Source organism: Bombus impatiens, unplaced genomic scaffold, assembly GCF_000188095.3.
Source record: "Bombus impatiens unplaced genomic scaffold, BIMP_2.2 scf_0317, whole genome shotgun sequence".
Classification (NCBI taxonomy): domain Eukaryota; kingdom Metazoa; phylum Arthropoda; class Insecta; order Hymenoptera; family Apidae; genus Bombus; species Bombus impatiens.
This window is the reverse complement of record NT_176736.1, coordinates 1,389,802-1,401,795: the sequence shown is the minus strand read 5'-3', so window position 1 is coordinate 1,401,795 and position 11,994 is coordinate 1,389,802. Positions and strand designations below refer to the sequence as shown.

General features: G+C 45.0%; 1 protein-coding gene across 2 annotated transcripts in view; it reads left to right on the top strand.

Annotated features, from left to right (window-relative positions):
• Positions 1 to 11,994, top strand: part of LOC100746694 (beta-1-syntrophin) — a 360,690-nt gene that overhangs the window by 8,438 nt on the left and 340,258 nt on the right. For both annotated transcript variants that reach the window (XM_012385063.3, XM_024367201.2), the window contains exon 2: positions 1,429 to 2,026. In XM_012385063.3, coding sequence (XP_012240486.1) covers positions 1,429 to 2,026 — 598 coding nt within the window. The remainder of the gene's footprint in view (positions 1 to 1,428; positions 2,027 to 11,994) is intronic.

The window sequence follows — 11,994 nt, the reverse complement described above, 5'->3', positions numbered from 1 at the left end:
TTTTTTTTTTTTTTTTTTTTTTTTTTTGGAGAAGGCACCTTGTTGTCCGTGTTTGCCTTTATAAACCTGCACCACGTGTCCGAAACTTTCTCCTCTCGAAACCGGGATTCAAGCCAGGTTGTATGAATGGTGGGCCATTTGAAAATATAAAAACGCACGTGGTCGAGTAAGTTACGTAAGTCGAAGGAAAGAAAAAAAAAAGAGAAAGAGACTGGACGTATCCGCGAAGCGTTGAATGAAATTGCGAAATGAAATAGAGATATTACAGATATTTCTGTATTCTTGGTGACAAAACGGCGACGGGGCTTTTAATTAATTAAAAGTGAGCAGCAGCTGCCGTAAGCGTGCAAGGCCGCTCCCAATTTTCACGCAATTATACCCGTTGTCCGCAGTTTTGTAGGACATTTTCCGTGACTAACGGGTAAACGCCATTGTTGCCCAGTGAAAATGGATTGATGGAAACAATAGGCGGGATAGAGAAAAAGAGGGGTTAGCCGGACAGAGAAAGGGGTAAAGAGAGGTCGGTCATGTCACCGCCGGCCAGTATCAATTATTTTCAAATTACGAATTTCACCGTAGCATAGTACAATTGATTTATCCATGTCGTCGAGTACAGACGACGCAATTGATCCCTGTCGCACTCTATAGATCGCGTTGTTCCGCGCCGAGAGACGCGTCATTTTTTTTAAAACCGTCGTTCGCCTCGCTTCGATGTCTCTGTAGCCTACTAGAACGATCTTTTTTCCAGCTTTTCAAAGCTTTTGAAAGTACGTGGTATTCAGTAATGGCTGTATACTTGAGTACAAGACATATTTTCTATTCTATCTTTTTCAAAAAAAAAAGATAAGCTTGTATCTAGTAATTCCTTTACAACTTGTAGAAGTTGAAAGAGAGTTCTACCGCAAGAATTTGATAAAATCTGGCGTCGATAGAATACGAGAATAAGAGGCACGATTCTCTCGACGTGTACATTCAAATGCGATGGAAAATATCTCGCTTTCATTTGTAGAAACTCGTGTGTAGAGATTGGATCTACGAAGCAGTCAATTGACGTATAAACGTATATGCGGGTGGAATATTTTAAACGAAGTTAATGTTAATATAACGAAGCTACCTTTCGACCTCGATTCGACTATAGAACAACGTGGAGAGGTAGGTTGCAGGTTGCGAGAAATCTGAAACTCGCTTCGTGTCGGTAAGACTACCAGATTGATCCAATCTATTCCACGATGTTGTTCCAACATTTCTGTTAAATATTAATGTATTATAATTCTAAATCAAGATCTAACCATAACGTGTCTGAGAGCGCGGTTTCATCCCAGACGCTCGCATACGTAAATTATAGCCAAGTATACATGCATTACCGCGATGAAACGCGACCCGTAGAAAGTTAATGAAATCGCCAATTAAAGTTGGCTTTAATTGCAGCGTGCAGCTTGCGAGGAAATCGAAATGGTCGAGCTGTGCGGAAGCGGACAACCGACTTCAGCGATGGGAGTGATGGGGATCGGTTCGGTGGTGTCCGCGGCAACGTCGTCCTCGTCTTCGTCGACGACGACTACTGCAGCCTCATCCTCGGCGTCCGGACGCGCGGGCGTTTTAGAAACGCAAGTTCGTGGTCAGTGGTATCGCGTGTTCGTCTCGTTGGAGGACGATTATCTGAGCATCTCCTTGGACGAGAGTTGCGAGACGAGCAACAATGCCCTCAACAACGGTAACATAAACAACAACAACGTAGACAGCCTGAACGATCCGGACGTGCCGGACTCGGTGGCCAATCAGAAACGTATCGTGCGCGTGGTGAAAAGCGACAACAACGGCCTCGGGATCTCGATCAAGGGTGGCAAAGAGAATAAAATGCCGATTTTGATCTCGAAGATCTTCAAAGGGATGGCTGCGGACGCTACCGAGCAACTATACGTGGGCGACGCTATTCTGGCTGTAAACGGGGAAGATCTGCGCGAGGCGACTCACGATGAGGCGGTGAAGGCGCTCAAGAGGGCTGGAAAAGTCGTCGAGCTGGAAGGTGAGTGAATTATCAAACGCTCGTCTTTTATTTGCATGTCTGTTTGCTGCGAGAAAAACGATCGATAAGCGAGACAGTCGTCTGACCGGTGTCTATATGCATTCGTTCAGAGGTAGATATAGATACGCGTATTTGGGCGGATCCTCACGATAGATATACCATAAAGATCGATCGTTGCGTAAAGATCGATGCGTTTAAAAGGTGAAAAGGTAGACGATCGAAATGGTTGTTAATACGCGATGATAGAGGAAAGCAATCGCAACGATTAGTCTCGCGATGGGTTGAGTAACACGATGGTTAGATGCAAGAAGATGGTAGATTTCTAAATGTCGTACACGTAACGGATTTCTCTTCTGAGAAGTCGGTAATCTTCCGCAAAGTATTTCTCGTTGCTTTCGTTCGACGCTCGACAGTCTGACCGATGTATTTACCGTACCTATGTATGTTTCCGTAAATAACGGACCTCTGGTCTCTTAACTAAATTCGATAAATGAATTAATCCGGGAACATCGACGGTTTTCGCGTTTCCTTTGACCGGCAATTCGGAGATAATTAATAGCCAGGGCGCGTTAGCAAAATCAGGTTGCCCGACGCTGCAGTCCTGTCAGGGGCTCGGAGGAAATCTCGATCCGTGGAAACGTGAGCGTAAACGCAAACGCAGATTCGTTTAGCCGCGCGTCGCTCCAAGTACTGAAATGTTCGGTCGGAAGTAGAAGTAGCTAGGCTAGGAAGGGTAGAACGCTAGACGACGACGGGGTGACGGGGTTTAGGGGGACATTAACGAGGTTTTCGCTCCAATTAGCCTCGAGTACACGGCGCATTAAGTTTCCACGTAGAGATTCCTGCCAGTTTCTGCAGGTCGTTTTAATATCGAATTCCCTGTCTTTGAACCGGAACTCGTGCCATTTGCGCGGCACTCGTGTTACGTCGAACGAGCCACTATATCGCGGAGATCGTCGTAAGAAAAAGGGCGCGACAAAAGTGGCAGACCAAAGGAGAAGGGACAGAGAGAAGGTGGTTATGTCCGAAAGGGAGCTTTTAGCCTGATTAATGCACTATTTCGGGATGTTTCTTTTTCGACCTTTCCTCGAGGTGGTAAGCGTCGTCGAGAAGCAAAGAAAGACGACGATGTTTTTTCTTCGTTTTCGAGTCGGAGCGGAGGACGGAAACCAGTCTGATTTTGCAGATTTCGCGCGAGTTCTCGCGCCATCGTACACCGCCTCCAGACTATTATCAAAAAGTGTGAGACTGAAAGAAGTAGCGCGGGGTGAAAGGTCGGCGAGAAAACGTGTACCGTGGTGCTGCCTGGAGCGTTAAATGGCGCCTCTTCTCTTTCTTTTCTATCTGCCTTTCTTTTTTGTTTCCTCTCCTACTTGCAGGTTCTTTCCCTCTACCTGCTTTTTTTTGCCGCCTTTTCTTTACATGCTTTTATTTTACTTCCTTTGTGACTAGTTATCGTTTGTTTCTCGTACGAATCTGCTACGAGCGACACAAGCCTGCCCAGTGAAGCGCGACGCCCGCTCTCTCGTTGCACATGCTCGTGTCCGCCTGCACTTTGCATTTAACGTTCTCCGGCCGATGCGCGACACGTGTTCATGTATACGTACATCTCTCTGTACATGGCCACGCGTACGTGCACGTACCTATACATTCGGGCTCGTCCGTGTGCATCAACGTTGCACCGCTTCGGGGCTTTCTGGCTGGCGTGCGATTGTATGCACGCGAACGCACCTGCACCATTATTTTCCTTCGTGTCTGGAAAGCTCGCACAACCAAAAATTCGGCCAGAGAACGGCTCGTTATTGAGCCATTTTCGGTCCAGTCCGTTTACCGAAAAACGTTCTCGAACCGATGAAACTCGTTCGGCGTGAATGACCTCGACAGCTCGTTGCGTTTCGCATAATCGCGTGCGGTTTTCACAGAAAATTCTCGTTCCACGCGCGTACACTATTCAGTTAGGATTACCTAATGTCTTTTTTCTCTTCACGCTTTGGTCCCTTTCTTACTGATAATCCGGGAAACCGGTATCGAATCATGAATCGCTGGAAAATTGGTTAGTGGGATGGTACAACTGCCCGATATTGTTCACTTCTCTTCGTCCATAACTAAAATACGCCTGCTCCCAAAGAACCTGGCCTAATTACGCTATCATCAATCAAGCTTGCATTCCTTCCGCTTAACGAGTGCGTTTCTTCCTGGCCATGAACAGTGACCGATTTTGCTCATTTTCGCGAAGCATTGTAGAAGTACATGGAGCTTCTGAAAAGGACGTGCTGCGTATCACTGTACGCATTCCTCTCGCTGGATGTTACCCTTCGACCAGCTATATCCCGCTGTCTGACAGCTTTTCTTTTATTCAGACGCTTTAGGTACGATTTCTCGTGGCACGTAGTACACGCCGCGCCGCATCGTCTCGCACGTGCGACATTTTTCCATCTGCTTTTCTTTCCTTTCCGATCTTCTTCCTCCTTTCATCCTGGTTGGTCGGCCAGTTGCCAGTTTTCACGTGGGTGATGCGTGGAATGCGATACTCGGCGTTCTAGGTCCGTGCGGACGTGAGATGCAAAAGAGGATGCGCGCCCGCGTGGGCGGCCAAGCCCGAGAATTGAAAGAAGGAAAGACAGAAACGACGGGAGGCCGAGTCCAGAGGAGAAGACACGGTTGAAATTGCGAGAGAGACAGAGAGAAGGAGGGAATGTAGAAGAAGGAGAGTGGATTACTAGTTGGCCCAGCATCGAATTGACTGTGGAAGATGCGGAGGAGGGGCGAGAAAGACGTTAGAGGAGAGCTTTGGAATACATTAGCCGAAGGATTTTCATCGGGACTCGGTGTCGCCCGTGTGGACCCGACTGCGTCCCGTTTAAGCGAGATTTCGCCGAAAACTTCCGGTTTCACGGGATAAAATTGCAGTCAAGTTAGCCCCATCAGGCTGACAAAGTTTCCGAAAGGGCTCGCTAGCAAGAAATCGAATAGAAGTTACTACTCTGCCTGATAAACGAAGTCGAATTTATTGCTCCACCGCTTTCCAGATTTATCCTGATTTATTGTATCGACCCCTTTCTTTCGAGCCCTACTTTTTTCCCTTCCCTTCTACTTATCCTTCTTCTTTTTCTCCCCTTCGACTTCTTTCGGCGTGTATAAACGGCCTTCGAGGCGAGTCAACCGGGGGGAACTATTGTTTCGGGGAAGATTGATTCGATCCTGATTTTCGTACAGAATTCTACCGCTTACACCGACAGTTCCTCGAGTTCTTGCTGCATGCGGGAAATAGAGAAAGTTCCTTGTAATCTACCGATCGTTCCGATCTGTTTCACCATGTTAAGCATCGGTTAACGATCCATAACTCAACTTGTGCTCGGAAGAACACAAGTTGAGGTGCGAGCAGGTTTCACCCAAGAATATAGTGACGAATATGTTTAATAATAAAATACGCATAATGATAATTTAGCTCTGCAACGATTCTCAAACTCCGCCCTCCGCAACTTCTCAGTGCCTTTTAGCTATGTGCAGCCAAATCTCCGTGTATCCGGAATCCTATCATATTCGCGCATTCACAAGTCGTTCCATGCTCGCTATCAATGCTAAAGATTAAATATCAGTTGATCAATCTCGTCGTTATTCGTGCGAATTTTCACTTGTGAGGTATCGATTAGCAAAAGGGTTAAAAGATTCGTGGCGCGAAGAACTAGCTCTGCTCGATATCGCTTCTCTTAGGATCTCCTTGCGACTTTGCGTGACTTTTCTTCACGGTTATCTATTCGCCGACAATCTGGACATCAGATCTGCAGAATTCCGTGCGTGAAATATCGCGTGGCCTTGATTATGGATCGTTTGGTAGAGGCACACGAGATTTCCTTGTATTCTTTCGCCTGGACGAGTGCTACTCCTGTTCGGCAATCGATCCATGCAATTGTTGGGCAACGATTTCAACACGCGCGCCTATAAGTACTTGTATTACCGGACTAGGTTGTTGGCGTGATTGTTGCACGCCCACGATTTACGTAAGAATACCTGTTAATACGGATCCGGCAGGTGATACTCGTTATTACGTAGTTTGACGCGATGACGACCTTTGATGCTGATTGCCAACCTTCGAATAATGCTGGTACATTGTGTAACCATTGTTCGCATTATTAGCTGAAGGATAAGTGTGGAGATTCGAAAGAATACAAGTATCGTGGAAACGTTTTACCTTCGCATAATTATCTTTATTTCTTTACCGTTGCGCAATTCTCCTCTGCGTTTCGTTATTCTCCACAGTCTTTATGATTATTTGCTCGCGATCGTGAAAATTTAAGGAGATCGCACACGCGATGGTTTCACCATCTACCAAACTAACGTTTACTTCGATATGCGCCGTCGATGATTCTGCAAGGCCAGTTTTGCTCGAATTTTAAGCAGGCGCGGAATTAGATGAAACCGCTCGGTTCTCCCAAGCTGGATGATTGGGAAGACATAATGTTACTCGAACGAGCGAAATGAATGAAACGTCTGTGGTTCTCCTACGCGTATCTATTTGTAATTGGAATGCGTAATTTTAGTCGGGCATTGTTCCAGTCTAGCGTAGAGGTTGGATGACGGATGACGCGCGACATCGTCAGGGAAATTGCGTCTTAAATCCTGCAGGTCGGAATTCCTTTCACTGCGAACGTCAGACTACTCGTCCTTCCTTCCCGGTTCCTCTTCACCGTTTCGCCTCTTCCCCGTCAGTTTCATCTTCCTTTCCATTATCTTAATCGCCTCGGTTTATGAGCTTGCTCGCTTTCCTTCAAAAAGACTTTCACCCTTGATGATCTCTCCGCCTGGACTGAGTGTCCCCTCTCGTCGAGCGCAATAAAAATTACGCCGCGGTTCGTATAATACGATCAGAGATTTAAATAATAATCGGGTAGCGTTTTCGTGTCGAATCAGATTCTACGGTGGTTTTCATTGAAAAGCGTTCTCCTCGTTAATCGTCTTGATCGTTTGTATGTTACAATGGTAAATAATTCGAGAGCGGATTGCCGCGGCACGGTTGGTGGCGCGTGCATGGATTATTCGTTGGCGCACGCAAATCTGTTTTTCGACGAAACACAGAAGTACGATGGAGCTAGTAATAAGCTAAAGAGAGACCGAGAATACACGGCGTGTACACGGCGCTGATTAGCGAAATTCGAATAATTGCGCGATGCTAGAGGCCAATTAACAGGTGACGGAAATTAGCCGGCCTCATTTTATAGCTCATCACGATAATTAGCTTGACTCTTTGCCGTTTCGCTGCATAACCGTTACACGCCGGTTAACATCGTGTTCCGCGTATGTTTCGCGTTTCACCGGGCTATAAAAGAAACCATTTACTGTGGTTCTTAGCGCGACGCGGATCGTCCGGCCGTTTCGATCCGAACAACACTCGCGGATGACTAAGAGACGCGGAACACGAATTTCAATTTTTATTTAACGACCTCGACTGTTCGTCCCGCTCTGTTCTATTCTTCGTGTATAGTTGTAAACCATGGACCGCCTGGTCTCCGTGTTCCGCGTGTTTCCTCGCTTTCGTATTTATAGACGCGTTTATGTTATTCCGCGAATCATTTCGTTTGATGAGAAATCGCGATCCAAACAATTGGAACGCTAGATATTTTTTATTTGCTTCGTACAATTGAGTTCTCTATTATTAGACAAATTCCTTAGATTCACGTTCGCGTTTTGTATCAAATATAGAACAGACTACGTTGTTTTGCTTTGTTATTCGAATTAATTGCGTGATTCATCACAGGTCTGGCATGCGTCTCGCGACTAGATTTCTGTTATATTTGTACAGGCGAAATTCCGATTTTTCCTCTTTTATTTTTTCTTTTCTATATATGTATGCTATGTCCGTCTACGATGGAGTAGCTCTGTTTATCTTCCTTTGATTTCCTTTCTACCTTTGAGCAGCGTTCTCTGTAGTCATCGATATTCCCTTTTCCCTTCTGAACAGGCCCATATTAATTTTCTTTTCTTTCTCTTTCATCTCACGAAATAATTCTTCCTGCCTTTCACGTAAAAGTCTATTTTCCATTTGACCAAATTTCGTAATCGTATAAAATTCACAACTTTCTCTATTGTTTTTTCCAATTTCGTTAAAGCCGGCTGACTCGAATGCAGTTAGCGATTCAGTCGGCGCGGCACGGTATCCACGGTAGAAATACGCGGCTCAAAGGCCGCGAGTTGGCCAATTAGTAGTTTCGCTGGCATAATTTGCGGTCACTGCTTTATTCTCGTCCCGCGAAATTCGCAGACAACTGCGCCGAGTTTATTATCAACGAACGACAGCGCGTATAATAAGCAAGAAAAATGGAACGCACGCCGCGGAACCGGTAACGAGATTCCTGCCGTTTAATTGTAAGTGCAAGTTGGATTCGACCTACGTCTTTCCACCTGTGCCGGGCTGGTAGATTACAAGCGGCGCGACGTTACTCTCCGCGGGACACATATCTCGGAAACCTTTGATCTGTCGTTTTAGAGAGACGAAACGAGGAAGAAGGTTCGGTAAGTTCGTTTCGCCAACAGTAATTTCGAGGTGGACTAAACTTATTTCTAGCGCCAGTTGATTCTCTGCTCCACCTACTCGCGAAATTATAGCCTTTTCCCGTGAATAAAAAGTACTCGAGATTAAAGGGAGCAGCCGCGTTTGAATCGCGCGAGTTATTTTCACGATCGCACGTCAGAGATGTCTTCGGTTGTAATGGTAAAGCTTCTGGATCCATTACAGAGCGACGTTCAAGGTTTATTCTTAAATTTCACCGTGATTAAAGTGGTTCTCGTTAATTGTCTTTTCCCAGAGAGAAATTTCCTTTCCTTCTTTTATGTTATTTTTAAACTTTCCACTGAGTTAGTTAGATATCACTTAAAACTATTAGAGAATCGTTTATCACGTTACTTTGATTTCTTTTTCTAAATTTCCTAATTCCTTCTGTCTTTTCAGTCATTTGTAACAGCTAATTTTGCCAATTTTTCATCACGTAATAATAATAATAATATTACGTTGTATTTTTTTTATCTTTAAATATGAAATTTACGTGCAAGTTATAAAGATATTTGTGCAAATATCTTTATTTCTGCTTCTCTTTCGTCTTGCCCGTGATTTGCGGTTTATATATCGTACAAGCATACACATTAACGATAATAGTAATATCCAACATATTAACTCAAAATCCGAGCGTATGCTTGCGATATCTTTAATAACTTCTATAAATTTGACCAATGTAATATGATAGTCGCGTGACATCGCAGTGCTAACGAAATTTCAAAATGTTTCGCATAACATATACAACGTGTTCATAAAAATCTCTATAAATGTCCAAACGGTTTCGTATATCCTATATCAATCTGTTAAGCCTATATAGGTATATTATACGACTTCACATTTTTATGTGCATTTCACTCTCTCGTAAAAATAGCGATCTAAACGAAGGGTCGTATATTTGGCCACCAGAACAAGCGTGACACGTTACCGTATTCTTCAGGAACCTGAAAATTAAACACGCCACTAGTAAATTACTCGAACCGGCTGCAATCTGGATCCTTCCTTAAAACATAAATAATCCATGCAGATTAGGGGTAGAGGTGTATCCGTTGGTCGGCTGTTCAAGGGGTTAAAGGAAGCAACCGGCTATAAAATAATCCCGGGTAGAAGCTCCGGTGATACTTGGCCCGTGTAAAAGGGAATCGTGTTCCGACCGCGGAAAATAGCGCACCACGGTTAGGTGATTAGCTGAAACACGGCGTCGGCACCTAAAATATACTCGAAGAATATGACTGAACGTCGCACAACGTCGCGTCGGTAAATGTATTTACATAGTGCAAGTCGGTGCACGGACTCGAGTAGCATGGCGATACACGAGGTGGGTGTACAGTGTACACCATACAGTGTTATAGCGTACAAAGACACGAATATAAGGCACGAGCCAGCGCGGCGCGTTTCTCGTCCTTACGAGCATTATAGGTATATCTCCTCGCTGGTGTACTGTGTTTCGCGTGCCTTTCATTTCATCCTTTACGGTACTTCATCATGATTTACGGGGTATCCGCATGAAGAGCGACGCTGTCGCATTCTACGCCCCCTGCTTGCTTCTAACGTGCCGTTTCTCCGTACTTTCTGCCTTTCTCTACCTTGGGTGTTCGTTATCCTCTTGCGCTCCCTGCTGTCTTCTTTGCCGCGAGCCCGTGTCCTGCTTGTAACTTTCTCGTTGCCAGTTGGCTACGGAGAGAAAAAGAAAGCTGCGAACACCGAGAGAGAAAGAAAAGGTGGGGAAGAGCGACTTTGATTCGATTCTCGACAACCTCCACGACGGTGGCCTAGGTCGTGGCAATATCGAATTGAAATACGATGCGTAAAAATGTCACAGGCCGCGTGACTCGCTCGTCGAGAGTTACCGCTCGCTAGAAAATTGCTGATTCTCGAACGCGTTTAAATTGTTAATTCGTGCATGGTCTCAGGCAACTGTATCGTTCTTGCAAAGAGTATATGCTCTGGTCTTGGCTGGTTCTAGTTAGAAGTTGCATACTTGGGACTTGGTATACTCTTCTTTTAGCGTGTTGTTTGTAGTCCCGCGGAAATTGTTAATTAAGTAACAGCTTTATCGGGCGTTTCTTTTCAACACAGAACTGGGGGTAGACCTTAATTTGGTCTCTCTACCCTTAAGTGCGCCCGAGTAAAAGCGCCTTAGACTGCTCTTTAATTTGAGGTTTAACTTTTACCGTGTCTGTTGATGAAGTTTCGCCCGACTTGAACGTGTAACTTTATTAAGAGCTCGCGTAGATTGCCGACACGAAATTTTTAGAGTATACGTGGGTCATACTTTCAACTTTACACCGGTGCACCTTATCTACAGTCTTCCAGTGTGCTTACGAAACATCAAGTATCGTGGAGCACTCGTTTCCCGAATCAATTCCCGTCGTTAAGACGCGTGCCAGGAGAAATACCACTGCAGGGGATCGACTCGTTAAACCGGCTTAAAATCAGTTAGGAAAAAGCGGTTTGAAACAGCGTGGGTTATGGAGATCCGTTTCTTACACGACTCTCGCCTGCTGTTTATTTTCCGTTCCCTTTCCGCTGTTTGCTTAAATAAAATCTCGTGCGAGAGCTCGAAAGGTGGCACACGTTCCTAAGGGCTCGTTTTAAATTCGCCTCGTGTTTTCACCCTTTTCAACGTTTATTTATATTTCTCTTCGTATAGCGAACTGTTTTATTTGACGTAACTGTCGTTGTCATTCTATTTTTTTACCTCTTTTCTATGTTTTTCTGTTTCTTTTCGTTTCTTCTCGTTCGGTTGGCTTCCGACGCAGTTTTCCGCGGTCGCTCATGGCCATAAAATTTCGAGTATCGCGTTGTTCCGATACACACGCGTGCTCGCTCGCCTTTCTAGGAGCGCGGTCCTGTTTTCTCTGCTTCCAACCGGCGCCGAGCTCCTTTTTGTCAAGCACGAATCCGCTGTTCCGAGGTCGAACCTCGTGGGATTTAATAAACGACACGTAGCACTCCGATGAAAATAGCAGAAAAAGCCTCGGAGGGAGGTATGGGGAGGGAAAGTATTTCCTTGGTTAGCGGCGCGCGACAATTTGTCTCGTAGACCGCGAAGTTTAAAGTGCCACGTGCACGATGCGCGTTAATAAAGCGAACGAAGGCTACTGCGTTGCATTGGATAAACAGACTACATTTCCTCCATTTTATTTACCTATTAACAGACTGCTGTTCTATCGTCGACGACAAAGCGAACGTGGTACGAGTCGATATTGTGTTCCCCGTTTTATGTCTCCTTTTAAGATTTTCCTCGAACATCGACATATTCTTCTCGAAGAGTTTAGGATAAAAAATATGGTTCAGGAAGGAATCGTTTCTCGTACAAACGGCTTGAAATAACGCCAAGTGAATATAAGAATCTTAGAATTCTAGATGCTTGCAGTGTATATTTAGTTATTTATAGAAGTAATCCTATACAATTTTA